Source organism: Oreochromis niloticus, linkage group LG7, assembly GCF_001858045.2.
Source record: "Oreochromis niloticus isolate F11D_XX linkage group LG7, O_niloticus_UMD_NMBU, whole genome shotgun sequence".
NCBI classification, from domain to species: Eukaryota; Metazoa; Chordata; class Actinopteri; order Cichliformes; family Cichlidae; genus Oreochromis; species Oreochromis niloticus.
In genome coordinates this window covers 22,668,961-22,687,039 of record NC_031972.2, presented here as the reverse complement: position 1 = coordinate 22,687,039, position 18,079 = coordinate 22,668,961, and the positions used below count along the sequence as shown (strand labels likewise).

At 39.4% G+C, this 18,079-nt stretch overlaps 1 protein-coding gene across 1 annotated transcript; it reads left to right on the top strand.

The window, feature by feature from the left end:
* Nucleotides 1-743: 743 nt before the first annotated feature.
* antxr1b (ANTXR cell adhesion molecule 1b) lies at nucleotides 744-15,822 on the top strand. Its single transcript, XM_003444370.4, has 18 exons — nucleotides 744-1,301; nucleotides 3,960-4,031; nucleotides 4,139-4,210; nucleotides 4,316-4,397; nucleotides 4,516-4,549; nucleotides 4,773-4,852; nucleotides 5,490-5,558; nucleotides 5,643-5,723; nucleotides 5,803-5,863; nucleotides 6,224-6,322; nucleotides 8,492-8,561; nucleotides 8,760-8,838; nucleotides 9,100-9,195; nucleotides 9,319-9,360; nucleotides 9,449-9,541; nucleotides 12,649-12,813; nucleotides 13,576-13,656; nucleotides 14,366-15,822. The coding sequence occupies exons 1-18, from the start codon at nucleotides 1,102-1,104 to the stop codon at nucleotides 14,741-14,743; spliced, it is 1,854 nt and encodes a 617-aa protein (XP_003444418.2). The 5' UTR covers nucleotides 744-1,101; the 3' UTR covers nucleotides 14,744-15,822.
* The last annotated feature ends 2,257 nt before the right edge of the window (nucleotides 15,823-18,079 follow it).

The window sequence follows — 18,079 nt, the reverse complement described above, 5'->3', positions numbered from 1 at the left end:
AGCGTGCGAAATGATATATTCCAGATCTTACTAAGTATAATAAAATCCAACAATCATGTTTTTGAAATTCCTACATAACAGAAATATAAAATTATTCTTTATTGTTAATGACTGCTAATTTGTTGAGTGTGGGACATTAAATTGATTTGGCTTCTGAAGTGGAACATACAGTATCAGACAGCATGTGAATCATCCTGTGTTATTCTTTAACCATTTGGTTTACCGATTGTTAATCACCTAAAAGAGTTTAATTCAGTTCAGTTCCACTGAGGTTTATTTATATAAACCAAATCAAAGCAACACTATACAAGAGGCACTTAGTGAGCAAGCAGTTTGTGACAGTGGGAAGGAAAAACTCCCTTTTAACAGGAAGAAGCCTCGAGCAATGAAATGAGTAATGAAAAGAGGTGAGTAAAGGAGTGCTCAGTGCATCACAGTGTATTGCAGGGCTCCCTGCAGCAGTCTGAGCCTATAGCAGCATAACCAAGAAATGGTTCAGCCTCAAAGAGAAAATCCTTCATTTGGACACTTTATATTAACCCTGTATAGTATTTCTCTTGTGAATCATCTGACATTTAGTTCCACTAAAATATTAAAAGCAGTGTGGAAAAAAAGTGTTTAATGTTTATTTGCAGTGACAGCTTTGCACAGTGCATATGTTTACCACTGAGTGGCACTGATGGGTAAGTTGTAGAATCAAGTGAACTACCAAAAGAAGTAAAGGAAAAAAAGAAGAAGAAAAAAACAAAACAAAGAAAAGTATGAGTGAAAACAAATACCTGGACATAGCTGTGGAGTCATTCAGAGAAACACTCTGAGAAGAGAGGAGGAGTAAATCAGCCTCCTATGCATGAGTGTTTTGTTTTGCTGTGCAAACTCTTGGCAAAGTTTGCTACAAGTGTGATGTGAGTGGGAGTCGAAGACTCGGTCCCACAAGCCTCACTCCTCCTCTGCCACCACACATCTGCTCCTGAGGAGATGGGACCCTGATCAGGAGGAGAGCTCTCTTCATGCCTCAGTCTGTATGGCTGAAACCTCCAGAGCACTGTAAGGAGAGGAGCCCAAAGGAAAAGAAAAATCCTTCATCCTGAGACAATATTTATGTTTACCATCTCCCAGGCTGATTGCTCTCTTAAATTTGGAGTGATGTCCCAGTGCTGGTGCAGGCGGGTCCTGCTTTGTGTGGAACTGGGTATACTGGTGGCAGTCCTGGCGGCTGGCAGCACAGCTCAGCTATTTGAGCGGAGGCAAGCCGGGTCATCGTGCTATGGAGGATTTGACCTCTACTTTGTTTTGGACAAGTGAGTGCTTTTATTTTTACTTGATCAAAGAAGAGATCTGTGTGACTCATTGGTGCTTTTTGAAGGCACAGGTGCACACATCAGTCAAGCTGTCATCCAGAGGCAATGATGGGCTGCTACTTGCCTGACAAAAATATGCTACTGTGATGTAACTAGCATGTTTCAGCCTATTGAAATATTAAGGCCTTTATAAAGTTGAAGGTAGGGTCTGGTTTCCAGATAGAAACAGAATCGAATGTGACTCTAAGTGACATGTATATAATACATTTTTAATTTTGAAATGTCACCTGCTTGAGGCTTTCTGATCACACCAGTAGAAGCCTGATTTAAAAAGAACAGACTCGGTCATCAGATTTGCTAATTTCCTAAAGCTGTACCTGCCGCAACAGTTCAAAACTCCATCAACTCATGATATTGCATTTGCATTTGTGAGATACAAACTCATTGCAGCTGTGATCTACACCATCAAATTAAAACTGAATGAATTATCAACTGATTTTCTAGGTAATCAGTAGCTGAGTTACTGTGCAAACAGCTTAGGAGGTAAAGCGGCCCCTGTTGCACCAATCTGTGTCAGTATGTTTGACGTATGCATTGAAGAAAAAGCACTATATGAATATGTGTGAATGGATGAGTGTGGATTGCAGGGTGAAGTGCATTCAGTGGTTAATAAGATTAGAAATGTTGTATATAAAGGCCAACATGGTGAAAAACACCAACTGGAGTTTCAGAGTCTAAAATAAAGTCTTTAAATGTGTTATTTTGTACAATGTGAAACCCCGAAATATTTCTATTCATATACAAAAGGTTGTTTTTGTCTTAAATGGCTTAAATGATTGTGATATTATAGTACTTATATTAGAATACTTATTGTTCTCAGCTGTAATTGCGGTATCGTCCCATTTTATTGAAGGAAACAGTCGCAGATTATAAGAGACTCAAATGCCAAGAGCTCACATAAGGGTTCAATTAAATGTCATGAGGCTAACATGACTCTGTTGAACAGGTCAAGTCACATCAGTGTGCTGTTTCATAAATTCTCTCTTAAAAGAGCCACGCATACATAAATCAAAAACATGCACATCGTTTTCTTTTTGCAAATCACCTCAAAGTTGTAAGAACTGACATGAAGTGTGTTTACACGGTGACATCTTCATGCATTCATGCATCAGCGGATGATAAACTGCCCTGCAGGGATTCCTGTTTTCCAACAGCGGCCGCTCTTCGCTGACAGGCGCTGCCCACATCCAGTCCCAACTTCATCTCTCTGCGCTTCGATCTGCAGAACCCTTTCTCCATTAGAGCCAGATGTTCCAAAGATCCCGAATGTTTGGCTTTCTCTGCACTGCGACTCACATCACAGGATAAATGAAAACATAAGGGAGGAGGAGAAGGGAGAGTGCAGAGAGAGAAAGGGGGCACAAGAAGTTGTGCATATTTGCTCCACGAGTCTCTTTAATTACTGCCTTCCACTTAGAGAAATCATCTGTTTATGTTGGTCTGCACCTGTCACAAAACCTGGACCCAAGAGGAAGCCAAGTGGCACTTTAACTTTGGCTTTGGAGTAAAAGTGGGCAGTAAAGTCACATAAAAAAAGTGAGATTTTTTATGAATAGTATACCAAGAATAGTATACCAGTCCCATCCAACCTTATTTAGCATAGCAGCATAGCTGAGCTGAGTACTTTCTAGTTAAAAAAAAGGAGCAATAAAACACAGAAACAAATATCAAATAAAAGGAAAATAAATAACAGCAAAACATACAAAATTGAAATAAATAGACAATATAATTTATAAGAAATAAAACAGAAAAAGCAGGAGGTTAAAAAATGATTAAAACTCTGGTACTAAACTTAAAATGTCTTGGAGAATATTTATGCTTTTAGAAGCTGTTTAAAAATATCAGTTGTTCACACTGATTCCATAATTTGGTGTCCACAACAGCTAAAGCTCAGTTGAGTGGACAGGGGACAAGCGGACAGCGGACAGTCCCCGCTACAGGTTAAATACCTGGACTCTTGGCCAGCTGTTTTAGAACTGAAGAAGCCTTGTGGATGAAAAGTTAAAAACATCTTCACGAGCCAAAAAGAAGTCCAGTCGCCTTCTTTTAAAGCACTCAACACCAGTAATTTCCTCTTCTTTCTAAAATATTTTTACACAAAAAGATTCAGGTGATAGCTGATAATCACAATAAGAATAATCTTTAACTAAAACACCTTTAATAAGTCAGACATGTCCACCATGTTCTCCATCACTGCTGCTCACTGTGAGGATAGGCTCCAGTCCTTCTTTCAGCCAGCTAAAGCTATTATATTGTATGCAGTGCAAAAACAATACTGTCTTTAATTACATAACATTACAGGGTTATAAGGAGATCTAGACTTTAAAGGCAGTTTCCACAATTTTACAGAAATTCTGTGTTTCCGTCTTTCAGCTTTTAATGTCATGATTTTCTTGTAAAACATTAGTTGTCTGTTTTGATGGCTCCCTTTATATTCTTACTAATTCTGGAAGTGAAGAAGCTAAACAACAGGAAAACAGCATTAAGTTGTTCACTATTAGAGTGTTTCTAAGTTGCGTGTCTTTTTCAGTCAACTGTGAATTGACTTTTGAGCCAAAGCTCCTGTGTGTCACTGAAAATGCTGAATCTTTGTTTCAGGTCTGGCAGTGTGCAGCATTACTGGAATGAGATCTATTACTTTGTTGATCATCTGGCTCACAAGTTTATCAGGTACAGCTACGCACAAGCCGTGGCACTAAAAGAGTAAAGGGGGGGAAAAAAATATATATAAAGATTTATAACATGTAACAATCATCTCCGGTGCTTTTTTTCCCCAGTCCTCAGCTACGGATGTCTTTTATTGTATTTTCAACAGAAGGAAGGATTCTCATGGCTCTAACAGAAGACAGGTGGCACATATACGAACAGACCTAAATTTATTAATTATTTTTAATTTGTTGTATCTCTCCCTTCTGATCAGTAGTTTTTGTCCTTTTTCACATGTCAATAATCAGAGATCAGATTCGGGCGGGACTGGAGGAGTTACGTATGGTGCAGCCAGGCGGAGACACCTTCATGCACAGAGGATTTCAAAGGGTAAGTCATCTGTAAAGTCAATGAAAAACGGACCCTACCCAACAGCATGGCATCTGAGCCTTTAAATGAGGCCTTTTTAAAGTTTATAGCCACTGACGCCTCAAAACTTCCCTCTCAGGCCAGCGAGCAAATATACTACGGGACTGGAGATGGTAAGTAGATTTTTTCTTTCTTTCTTTTTTAAACACTTAATCATAGTAAAGTCTTTGACCCAAACATTAAAATTAATTTTACTCCTAATTCAATTTACAATATAAACACAGCTGCTCTTCACATCACAAATATGTTCAAAATATTTTTCCGATTCATAGATTGTGCTCTTACAGATTTTTGTTTCTTTTTAGCATTTTAACAGCTCTTCCTTCTGTGCTGTAGGTTACCGGACAGCCAGTGTCATCATTGCCCTGACGGACGGTGAACTGAGAGAAAATCAGTTTGACCTGGCTCAAAGAGAGGTAGAAGAATCACTGTGAAAAGAAACTTAATAACACTTAATTAAGAAGTTTATGAACAATTATTAACTTAAATAGAAATTTAAAGCCTGTTTTAGTACAAAGCACAAGATTATGTAAATACAGCGTACTGTGTATTTTCTTCTCACTAAATTGCTCAAAACACTATTAGAACATTAGAGAACCTAAAGTGTGAATGCACGCTGAGCTACTGTACGCACTCCAGAAAGTGTGTGTCCCTCTATAGGTCGAAATCATAGACTGTAAATAAAAGATGGACGGTGGAAAACCTTACACCTACATTCTCTTAAATGGTCATCATGGGTTGATTTCTTAGGTTTCAAGAAAATTCACCAAAGTTTTATAGACATCTTTGAGAAAAATGAAGTGTCCCAAGATAGCAATAGCCATGTGTGATGTCACAGTGGCTATGTACATCTTTCATATACAGTCTATAAGAGAAACCTTTTGTGCATTACTTCCCAGATGTTCCCAGCCGCTGTCAGTGACATGAGAATAACTATAATATGGCTGATGGAGCTTTTAAGTTTCAGCCCAACAAAATTCGAATGTGATTCAGTGAGCGTTCACCATTTCACTGTAGCTTGTTTTTTCTGTTTAATGTCTCACTTTCTCTCAGGCTGGCAGAGCACGCCAGCTGGGTGCCACTGTGTACTGTGTGGGAGTAAAAGACTTTAATGAAACCCAGGTAAATCTAACAGTTAACAGTTAGAAGATCAATTAATCCGTCAGCTAAAGAACCATTTAATCATGTAGACATATTTCTCCACAGCTTTCAACGATAGCTGACAGCAAGGATCACGTCTTCCCTGTGAATGATGGATTTCAAGCATTGCAAGGAGTCATAGACTCGGTAAAACACAATAAGATCATATTATATCAGTGGAAGGAACTGCACCAAGTTAAGCTTCTGATATCATTTTCTCTTTCAGATCCTAAAGAGATCATGTATTGAAATCCTAGCTGTCGAGCCCTCCAGCATCTGTGAAGGAGGTGAAGAAACTTGAACTCAAAATACTGTCTCAAAATGTGATAGCTTGATGTATACATACACCTTTGTACTTACACTTGATCATTACTTTTGATATGTACTCCAAATTATACACAGACAATTACTAAAATCACAGTTTAGCAACCAAACTTGGCACACAGGTACATCTTAGGCCCATAAAAGTTTTCTTCATCTGTATCAATTATTATGACATCATACTATGACATAACAGTACTGTAGTATCGGTATGGACCAGTAGTCCTACTGAGAGCACTTTCCTTCCTTAAAACTCACTCTATAATATTCCATCATTTACCACAAAGAAAAAAGTTGATTAAATAATCAATTTAATCCCACTTCAGAATCCTTCCAGGTGGTGGTGAGTGGAAATGGTTTCCTTCATGCCCGAGATGTACAAAAAGTTCTCTGCAGCTTCCGGATCAACGACACTGTTACTTTGAGTAAGTACCACCTACAAAAGTTTTCATTTTATTTCATTCTGAGCTGTAATTTCACCTCTCCCATGCAGACTTTATTTATTTAAACCATTACACCATTATGTTACCCAGCTCTCCAGCTCTCTCATTTTCATAGAGCTTCATTGCAGCTTTCGCTCTCATTGATTTGTTTTGACTAATTACTAATGTTACTGAGGCAGTGATACATGCTGAGGGCTAAACAGCAGACTGGCAAGACTGGCAGCCAGTTGGTGAATGTGATGAGGCTGCAGAGCCAAATAATTCTACAAGTAGTTGCTAAAGACCAAAACACAAAGCAAAACAAGAGTGAATATAGACTTACTAATCTTACTTTATGCCTGTAACTACTTGCTAAAACTTTTGCAAAATCATATTTTGAAGATTCTAATATCTCACACATGTGAGCTTATTGTGGAGAAAACTCTTGTGTTTATATTCAGTTATTGCTTTGGACAATGAAATCCACCTCCACCCAGTCAGTGTGCGCAAACTCAAACAAATGCTTTCTATAACTTCTTTGTTAATGCTGTTACAAGTGATGAGGGTTATAACTATATCTTGAGGCTTGCATCTGGACGTAGCAATGCTACGTTTTCAGAAATCCACTTTTTTGGGTTATAACTATACCTAAATGAATAGTTTCTCATTTTGAAATACACTTTCAAAGACACACTTTGTTGCAGAAAGTCACACACTCTGACGTATTTAACTATTTCAATAAGGAGAGATCATTTGGAAGTATTAAGTATGTTTATTAAATTCAATAAACAGAATCCATTGCAATTAGAACAGGATTTACTGAAGTTGAGATGCTGGTGGTGAAGAAGGAGGCTTGGATGGAGGTCTGAGTGACCAGGCTGAACTGGATATGGAGAGAAGGTAGATGAACAAATGAGATCCAAAAGGCAGAACGACAGAAGAGCACTGAGATATAAAGAAAATTATTGGACTAGAGCAATGATGTGAGCATGGAGTTTGACAGTGTGAGAAAGTAGAATTGACGTAAAGAATAGCCTAGTGGTCGAGCACCCAGGAAAGCAGCTAGATGAGGGATTAGAGATTTTCCTTATTGAACTAAAGCATAAGCTTCTTCACGGTAGAGTGGAGTTAGCTTTGCTCTGTATTTAGATTGGAAACAGAGGAAGAAAATGAGTTTGTTTAAAGTTTGGAGGTGAAATACTTTTACTGGAGGAAAGCATGTTTCTGCTTTTTGCCCCTCAGCACTCAGGGACCCTGCTCTGTAATTTTACACTACCACTTACAGCTGAATAGTCAGGGGGAAGAAATTGGAAACTGGAACCATTATTTTATCTTAACTTTTAACTTAGTATGTTTTGAAACTAGTGATTGAGAACATAAACTTATTACAAAAATGTTTACTGAGGCTAAAAAGCAAATACAATACAATAGCAATACAATCATTTACCTGTAGAAGGTTGTCAGAGTGGCCTCTGATACCCAGAGGGGTCTGGTTATTAGGATTAGTACAGAGTCAAGGACCTTCTGCAAATACTTTATTTTTCAGAGCTGGGAGTAACAGCCATCTTTTATATACAGTTTGTGGTTGGTGTTTGCAGAAAGAAAAAACTGTGAATCGGTTCAGCTTACAATTATCCTTTAAATGATCAGCAGAATGTATTGTTTAGGGATTGCTCTCAGCATTTTCTTCACTGTGCTAAATTTACTTTGACCACCGTGGGAGTACGATGGGTGGGGGACAGCAGCTCTGTGTTGGCGACAGAAATCCTCACCCTCATGAAAAGCCATCAGCGCACTCTTCCTCTCCTTTTAATCAGCTGGTATAGCGCTTTACGCATCTCAGATGTCTAAAGGGGAATGTGGATCTCATCAGAGACGAGCACTGTCTTTGCACACTCTAGACACTCGCTCAGCCAGGGTAAATAAACCACAGCTCTGCCTCATTTGCTTCATTTTCCATAAGAGCAGGAAGTCCAGGAATTCAAAAAAAAAGAAGATATTTTGAGGTTTGAATCTTCTGAAGTTTCAGGACTGCAAGAGGAAAGTGAAGTAAATTTTTCCTTTGCATCACTCACAGCTTTCTCTTTCATCACGCATACTCACCTAATCTGTGGTTTACTTCGCTGTGTGTAGTGTTAAATAGAAATTCTCATGTTAATTCATTTTGCACAGTGAAAAGACCTTTGGTGGTGAGAGATACCTACCTTTTGTGCCCAGCTCCTGTTCTGGAAAAACAGGGAACGTAAGTAATCGCTGCTACAGGAAACTTTAATGAGCTTCATTACTTCTTATCAAAGTGTAAGCAGTATGCACAGCTTGACAGCATGAAAGTGTTTTCATTTGTATCGTTATTTATAATTGCAGTAAACATCTATGAGTTAGAGGAGCACTAAATATGCAAACTGAGTCCGTCCTAGTTACGCTCGTACCTTTTCTACAGGTCTGCTACTCTCCACGTCAGCATGAATAATGGCCTGAGCTTCATATCAAGCTCTGTCACAATCACTGCAGTTGCTTGTGTAAGTATAATGGAAACCAGGAGGGGACAAAAACAATCCCCAGACATTACCTCATGGCTAAAAGTATGTGAGGAACTTTATTGACGTAGAAGGAGAATTTGCACATAATAATATAACATCACAGAAATTTGTCATCTCGCACGCACATCTGCAGGTTAAACCACTTGACCCACTGCCACAGTGTTCTGCACTTCATTAGTGGATGCATATAAATTATCTATCTATGAGCAACATATCCCCAATATGTCCTTTTGTTTGTAGTCTGACGGGACCTTTGTGGCTATCGCGCTTCTGATCCTGCTGCTCCTGTTGACCATCGCTCTGCTGTGGTGGTTTTGGCCTCTCTGCTGCACCGTGGTATGATCATGAAAAAGTTACATCCTAACTAAATTAGCGATGCTTATTTTCACAATCACATGACTCATGTTGTTGCTCTTTGGTGCGAAAACAAAAATCAGAAACTTTCTTTTTGGTTTGCAGGTCATCCATGAGCCACCTCCACCAGTAATAGAGGACATTTCTGTAAGTGGAGTGTTTCTCTTTTTTTTTTAAAATTCCTTTTAAAATTTCCCTTTCTTAGAAATAACACATGCCTATTTTTTTTCTTTAGGATGATGAGGATGGTTTTCCAAAGAAGAGGTGGCCCACGGTAGATGCGTCGTACTACGGAGGCCGTGGAGTCGGGGGTATCAAGAGAATGGAGGTAATCCAGAAAGCAAACTGTAAATAGATCAATACTGCATATGTATAATAACCATCATGCATATTTCTCATAAACAACAAGTGTTGACCAGTTGTTCATGCTGGCTAATAGAAATCAAACTCTGGGCTGTACAGTTTAAATTAATCAACCAGCCAAAAAATGTGATTTTCTTTGTTTTCTTTTATTTAACTGAATTATCTCCAGGATTAAACTTTATTTATTTAATGCGATTAAACTCTATCATGGAGGTATGTCCTAATGTGGATTGGTGAGAGGCGATTTAGGATCCAAAAGTGTGGGAAGCAGAAGGACGAATGTTTAACGAGGGGTGATCCGTTTCATTGCAGCTTATTCCAGAATCCAAAATAAACAGTCCAAAAGGAGGATACAAAGAGGAATATGAGGAATTCTAAAGAATCTAAGGAGTGCAGCCAGAGGTCTGTACTGCGAAGTCACGACCTATTGACCAATCAGTTCTCTGGAAAATAGCATCATTATTCCTGGAAGAGCCCTCACACCCTCTGTTTTTCAGTAGCATTTAAAGTCTAAAGTCTCAAATCTGACTCCTTGACTTTTCCTTGTTGGTTGCAAAGATTTTTTTTGGTTTATAAGCATTATTATATAATACTAAAACAGGACACCTGTTTGCATTTGTGGATTTAAAGTCAAACTGTCATCATTTAGCATAAACGGGGCTGCAGCTGAAAGAATTGAAATCAAAACTGTCTTACACGCATTAATGGAACAAAAATTCAAATCCATCAAATTCTCTTAATGATAGAATTGTGACGTCGATAAGTCTGTTAACTTACACAGTTGATATTTTTGCCAGGCTTCAAATAGAGTGAATTTATTAATATAGAAGCTCTTCTCCAGCCTTACAGACCAAAACGTTTAAAGGCCTCACACATTCATGCAGCACTTTTATTACTAAAATACTGTACAGTGCTTTTCCTCCAATACACATTCACACCTGTAGCAGCTGTTATATTCAGTCTGTATTGTATGTTTAACATCGTCACATTTTTCTAATATTATAGTTTCGTTTTCACTTGTAAAATCAGCTGTTTTTCATGCTGTACACTACACTGTTTGCGATTAGTCAGATGCTCCTTTAATGTGTACCATTTGGTTAACTTAGCAAGCTGATGATCAGCTTCCTGTGACCACTCATCCTGATTACCCATATTAGGGTAAGTGAATATGTAGATGCACACACAAACGAAGGGCTGCCTGGGGTTTAGACGCAGGAGGAGAATGAGGTGGAAACAAAGAGGGAAACAGGAAGTCATACAGGAAGCAAAATTAACACAGAACACAAAACAAACCTAATGTTAAAAGTAAAACAGGAACAAAACAAAACAGACAAGAGTACTAAGACTTAACAAGGGAACATAGATGGGCATGAGAACATGACAACATGAAAACACTCGGGCGACTTTTACAACTAATACTATTATGTCAGTCAAAGATAAGACAAAAATCTGAACCCTGGGGTAACAGGAAAACCCTGTGAATATATATACATATATATAGCTACCAGTCTGCTTGTGTGCTAGATTGCATGCTATTTGAGTTTTTAAGTTGCTTGGCATCTGTTAAACACAAGTGAAAATGAAATTAAAATGTCCTAATGTGATTATACATTTTATCTGGTTCTGCTGACTGGTTTCAGCCTCACTGATATACACGTGGCAAGCTTCACTCCGGCATTCAGCTGGCTGAAAGTAAATGCTCAAAGATGGGAATGAGATCAAACAGTAGTACAGCAAGCATGCACAAGAAAACAGGAAGCAAGTCAGCCTTTGAAAGAGATGAGTATGCGACTCTGTGCTGGACAGCACTGAGTCACTTTGTTGTTGTGATTAGCTCTGAGAAACAGAAAGAGTTAAGATGAGGCCCTGCGCACAATAAACTGCGAAGTCAGCATAAGTGCTCCAAAGAGTGGAGCGGTTTTAAAAGTGTGAGCTTGGGTGATTTGTTTGCGGTTGTTATTTTTTAAAAAATTTTTAAAGGCAGAGTAGTGGTAGGAAAAGCACAGGGTCATGGTGATGAGATAAGAGCTGTTCCCAGTGTAAGCTAAAACCCGAGATGAGAAGGAGGAGGACAGCAGAAGTGATCTTCAGACCAGAGAGGACCAGATGTGTGCGTGGTTTGGGAGGATAAGGTCAAAGAGACAGTTGTCACCCAGTCAGTGTGAAGTTTTTGGGGTTTTTTACAGACTAGTTGTGAAGTCTGAGGAGTCTTTGCTGTGAACACTTCCAAAACCAGCTACGGAAAGTATGCGCAGCTTCATTTATGTGCCTTTTCTGCCAAGTTAAAGCCTTGGTGGCTTGTCTGGTGCAGCTGAAAGGGAGTGAATTTGAGTAATGAACTTTCAAGGCTGCTTTGACAGAAATGCTTTCACTCTTGATGTGCCGGGTTCCTTTTTTAGCTTTATTGGTGACTCTGAGAATGGAGAAAAACTCAGTCAGGCTCTTTTTGAATCTCAAGATTTCTTTGTGAATATGCTTTGAGACTTAATGCTCTATATCCTCTTGAAGGTTTAGAAATAAAACCTAAATTTAAAACTTGTGTCACAAATTGAAACAATTCAAGTCAGAGCAAAAGGAGCTACTTTTTTTTGTTTTTGTTTTGAGATCTTGTGGACTTCAGTGGACTGGCTTTAATTAAAACCCACACAGGAATGCTTCAAAACATGTTAACGTACAAGGAAAGAGATTTTTAGTTTCTTTGAGTACAAAGAAATGCGGCACATTGTGTCAAACACAAACTTCATTTACAGCAGTCACATTCAGGCACCCTGACACACGTGCAGAGGCAGCGGTAAAACTAGAACCCACTGGATGTGATTTTATTGGCTCAGCTCTTGTCAGTTCTCCAGAATCACAACTTCGGTCCAACTTTTCACTCTTTTCTGGCTTCATATTTTTCCTCTTGGACTAGAGAAGCTTTGCATGACTGATGACAAAATCCTTATTTATCTTCTATCACGCCTTCATCCATTCTCTGTCTGAGATGTGGAGCTTTTTTACCACCTTTGGAGACCACTGGAGGCTCCATACTAGCGCGGCTGTGTGAAACACAAAGCTTTTCTTTCTTTTCAGGTTCGATGGGGAGATAAAGGATCGACTGAAGAAGGAGCCAAACTGGAAAAGGCTAAAAACGCTCGCGTTGTGATGCCCGCACAGGAGTACGATCCTGCTCCACTGCGGCATTACTACAACTCACACAAATCTTCCCAACCCCACAAGTGGTACTCGCCCATCAAGGTGCTCCAGTAGTTCACTTTTCATGTACACCTGTTAGGTAGTTTGTTCAGGGCCCTTCTGTGCACTTTGTACTTTGTTGTACAGTACAACATCCAAAAACATGCTATTTTGGTCTAATACACTCTCACGAAAGATATTCTTAATATCAAGAGTTACACTTTCTGGATAAATAAGGGTTAAATAAATCCAAAGTATTACTGTAGCTTTCCTGTTTTGAAAAGAAATTTCATCTCAGCTCTACTTGCTGGCTTTTCCCAGAGTTTTAAATCTCATGGCAATGACACAGAAATGTATTACTGCCATAAAATGTATTCTAAGGCATGGATCACATATGTAATATATAGATAATAGTGTTTCCAGATGCTCTTCTTTGACATGTAGGACCCTTCCTTACATATGTCTTCCAGCACAGAAAAAAAGACTTACTTTTAGTGTTTCTCTGATTTATGTATGACCAGGAAACAGTTAATACAATTGGTTTCCTCACATATTAGTCAGCTGGATGGATGGTAATAGGAACCAGACATGCACTGAGCTAACCCCTGAATATGGAATTTGTTGAGCGGGTGTTATTTCAAACAAAATACATTCTTTGTTTATCTGTCTCTTTATCATATTAAAGGCTCCTGAGATACATCTGGAGCAAAAGTGCTCCAGACCCAGGCTGGTAATTAACTGTGGATAAGGGATTGTTGGTATGTTTTTTTTATTTATGCTGTTTTTTGTTTTTTTTTGTCTTTTTTTTAAATCGTCCTCCTTTAGGGCAAACTGGATGCTCTGTGTGTATTTCTGAGAAAAGGCTACGACAGAGTGTCTGTAATGCGACCTTATCCCGGAGACAAGGTGAGGCATGAGAAAATAAAAAGTAACATTTGAACCTCCTCTGCAAGGTAACACAAATGGATATTTTATGCTTGTAAGATGAGCACACGTTGAAATAATAAAAGGAGGATTGCAAACCAGCTATTTCAGCTTGTGGCAGGAAGACATTTAAGAGTCTGAATTTATTATCTTTGGAAAATAGGAATGTTTGAAGTTCAGGATCAAACAAGAAAAAAAGAAAAGTGGAGTGGATGGAAAATAACCTTGAGTCTTATCTGCATGACATTAACTGCACTTATCCAATACACTAAACATTTTTAAGTCAAAGCCGCTTCAAATCACAGGAGTATTTACTTCAAGGAAACTCTCAAGTGGCACAGCGAGTAGACAAAAGTGAAAACAACTGCAGCATTGTCTGGAGCAGTGCTTTCATCATCTGCAGAAGTCATTAAGAGTAGATGTTGCCTGCCTTCCTAAACTCCCAGCGTCAGCACGGCTGGCCTGTCAGGAATGCTGTTTTCTTCCATGGTACTAAGTAATGGTGGAATTTTCTCTTTCCATCAGAGAGCTGTATCTCTCCAAACCTGCTAACCGCTGTGCCACAGGAGATGTTGGACTTTTCTTGTCTCAATTGCCCTTTTTCTTCATATCTCTCACTGTACAGTTGAAGTACTTAACAAAAGCAAACTTCTCTAATGAGCCGTGAACACTTCCTGTGCTCTAATTACAGGGCAGGTGCATAAACTTCACCCGGAGTAAATCCTATCCTGCTCCTCGCTACCCCATCTATAAGCATCCCGCCACACCTGTCTACACTTTGCCCCACAGCTACCAGCGCCGTCTGTCGGAGGGCAACGAGCTCTGCCACTTGCCCCCCTCTCCAACTTCAACCCTTCCTCCTCTGCCATCCACTCCTCCGCCATCCTCCACCAGCTCGCCTATGTACACGCCACCTCCAAACAGAGCCCTGCCCTCAACCAGCAACAGCTCTCTCTCTGCGCCTCCGTCTCCTACCGGCTCTCTGCCGCCTCCACCTCAGGGTCCACCTCCGTGTAGAGCACCACCTCCGTCGCGGCCCCCTCCACGGCCCAATCATGACAACCACTGATAGCTAAAAACTGAAATACTGGAGGATCCCAGCTCCGAACGGGAACCTAAAAAAGGGCTTTTCACTGTGGCTTTCCACCTGGTGATTCATCACCCACTCGTGGAACACACCTGCCATGATATGAACTGTGACTTTGTTTTTTTAAGTTGAAAAAGAGAAAATTTTGGGTGTAAATGAGCACAGCTTTGGCTAATAGAGTTAGCATTCATTTCGTTTTTAAAGACGTTTTGCTCTTCAAATCAGATAATTTGGTCAAACATTTCAAATCGCCAATGAAAATTGTAACCTTTGTCTTTAAACTGTCACGAGTTTGAACAGCAGAAACCCAGTGCTTCATCAAAGGTATCATGTGTTTTATACATGAGAGTTGGTCCAGGAAGCAGTATTTTGTGAATGAATGTTCTTTGAATCACAAAAACATACATGTACACACATTGTATTTAATGGAAGTTGATTGTTTTTAATACTATGAGTATTTTTGAGGGTTTTTGGGTTAATTTTTTTTAAAGTAAGCAGAGCTGGGCGAGCTGTTTTGCTACAAGTGTTTATGCTAAGCTAAGCTAACTGCACCCTAGCTTCACATTCATCGTACGGGCACGAGAGTGGCTTTGATATCCTCACCTAGCTTTTGGCAAGAAAACAAATAAGCATATTTACCACCGTTAAGATTTACACATTGCTGACACAAACATTGTTTGCTGCAGAGAAACTGGTCCACTAAACGCCGTGAATATGACTATTTTCATCTCGTCAGTGTGGAAATAAATTCTTTTGCAGACCGGAGATGTTCGAGTCTTCAGACACAGAGTTTGGCAGCGTGTGACGCTGTTTGAGTTCTGTCACAAATGTGACCTCTGGAAAGTCACCGTGCGACTGATTCAGCTGGCAGAACAGCAGACTCAGATTTATGTTACGTCTGATTTGTTCACACCAATATGATGTGCAATAAATCACTTTAAAGATAACTTTCCTTTCCTTCCTTTGCCCCGTGTTGGAGATTTTATCAGAAATTTGAACACTACAGGCACCTCTGCAAATGTTTCCATTCATTTTGAATGAATAAACTCCTCTCAAGTGTGTAGCGGATGTGTATAATGTTCAGTATCACCACCTAACCTGATAAATGTGTGCACTTGTTAAGCCTAAACAAATTTTGGCTTGTCACAGTGGAGAGAAGACAGCTACTAGTATCATAACATATATATATATATTAAAAAAAGTCATCTTATGAATTGATTGTTATGGCTCAGCGAGATCCCCAAATCCACACCTGAAATATGTGCCTTCAAAACTACCTGTATATTACATGCAATTTTATCAGGGACACTCGAATAAAAAACAAAAATGCATTAAAAATATCAATTATCTTTTATCTAATGTCACTTCAGAGGACAAAACTATACTTATTTGCTCATGACTGCAAGACTGAAAAAGTGGAAACAATCAAAACAAGGTTTCTTTTCTGAGTGGCTCCATGAGCTTTGAAGCTGAGGAAGTGAGCTGCCTGAAGTGATTCTTAATCCTTGTAAAAAATAAATAAATAAATAAAAGAAAATGCCCAATTTTTCCATATATGGAAGTCAGTGGGAAGTAGGGAAGTAAAAGAGGCAGATGGACTTTACTGCTGTGCTTCAGTGGAAAAACACCTACCGCTGAAATGTGGACATATACATACATGAATATATAAATTACTGAAAGGATTTATAATAAACTACAAAACCAGAACATATAATCACAACCACTTTATTAGGGTACACCTTGCTAGTACTGGGTTGGACCCCCTTAATTCTTTCTGGCATAGATTCAACAAGCTGCTGGAAACATTCCTCATGATTTTGGTCCTTACTGACACGATAGCATCACACAGTTTGTCGGCTGCACATCCACCCTATTGGAGGAAGCCATCAGAAGATGGATATACTGTGGTCATAAAGGGATGGACTTGGTCAGCAGCATTATTCAAAAAGGCTGTGGTGTTTTAAAGATGCCTGATTTTTACTAAGATGCCCAACATGGTCCAAGAAAATATTACCAACACCATCACATCACCACCACCAGCTTGAAGTAATGATACAGGCAGGATGGATGCACGCGTTCATGTTATTTACACAAACTTCTAACCCTACCATATGAATGCTGCAGCAGAAATGGAGACTCATCAGGCTGGGAACATTTTCCAACATTTTGTTGTCCAATTTTGGTGAATTTTTGTGGTTAGGGTGAACTGTAGCCTCAGTTCCCTGTTCTTAGTTGACAGGAGTGGCACGCAGTGTGTCATATTCAGAGGTGCTCTTCTGCATACCTTGATTCTAAAGCGGTTATTTGAGTTATAGTGGCAGGGAACTGCTGCTTGCTAGATATTTAGTCTTTTTTGGACTGTTCTCTGCAAACCCTAGAGATGGTTGTGTGGGAAAATCCCAGCAGATCAGCACTTTCTGAAATACTCAGACCAGCCTGTCTGGAACCAACAACCATGCCACGTTCAAAGTCACTTACATCACTCTGCTTCCCCATTCTGATGCTCACTTTGAACATCAGCAGATCATCTTAATCATGTCTACATGCCTACATGCATTGGGCTGCTGCCATGTGATTGGCTGACTTTTGTGCTAACAAGCCGTTTATTCAGTGTGCCTAATAAAATGTCAAGTTAGTGTATATTGTTGCAATAGGTTAAACCATATTACAATACGTTTTCAGCGATTTGCCTTTCGGGTGAGATGTGGCTCTCTATAACAAAAGACAGGGAAAAAATGTATTATGTAACAATCCAGAGCAGCCGGTCAGCTGATTTTCATTAAACTCAGATCTCCTAAAATAAATCCTAATGTAACTTTTCCATGTGTTTTTGTTCAGTTTTTTTCACCAGTAGGAAATGCTTTCGCAGACACGCGCAGGCGGACTTGCAGTCCTGTGAGCAGTGAGCTCATGGAGGCGTGTCAAAGAAAACTTCCAGAAGCAGAGGCAGGCAGTGGGATTAAAGGCAGCAAACTGCCGAAGTGAAAGCAAAATCCAACCATGATGACCTGGAGATGTGGAAGAAGGTGTTTATGCATCCTAATGCTGGCAAAGAATTCACATGAAAGGAAGAAAAAGATTCAGGCACCATTCAATTTGCAGCTATACAGGGGAGAGTGTTTGTCTTTTTTTATTAACCTATGCCATCAATTCGAGAAGGAGCAGCAGTGTTTGTGCAGCTCTTTGCCCCCCATACCTTTAAAAACAGTCAAAATAAATGCAGAACTATGCTTTTGCTGAGGTTTGCTAGTGTTACTGTTTACCTTGGCTGCACAAACAATGGCAGTGAGTGACTTCAGGCAGCTTAATCACCCCCAC

What these genes read in the sequence shown, in the direction of transcription:
- antxr1b (XM_003444370.4), top strand. Translation starts at nt 1,102, where the DNA reads ATGTTTACCATCTCCCAGGCTGATTGCTCTCTTAAATTTGGAGTGATG. An exon ending in CTCTACTTTGTTTTGGACAA is followed by an intron (nt 1,302 to 3,959) that starts GTGAGTGCTTTT and finishes TCTTTGTTTCAG; the next exon opens with GTCTGGCAGTGTGCAGCATT. An exon ending in CTCCAGCATCTGTGAAGGAG is followed by an intron (nt 5,864 to 6,223) that starts GTGAAGAAACTT and finishes ATCCCACTTCAG; the next exon opens with AATCCTTCCAGGTGGTGGTG.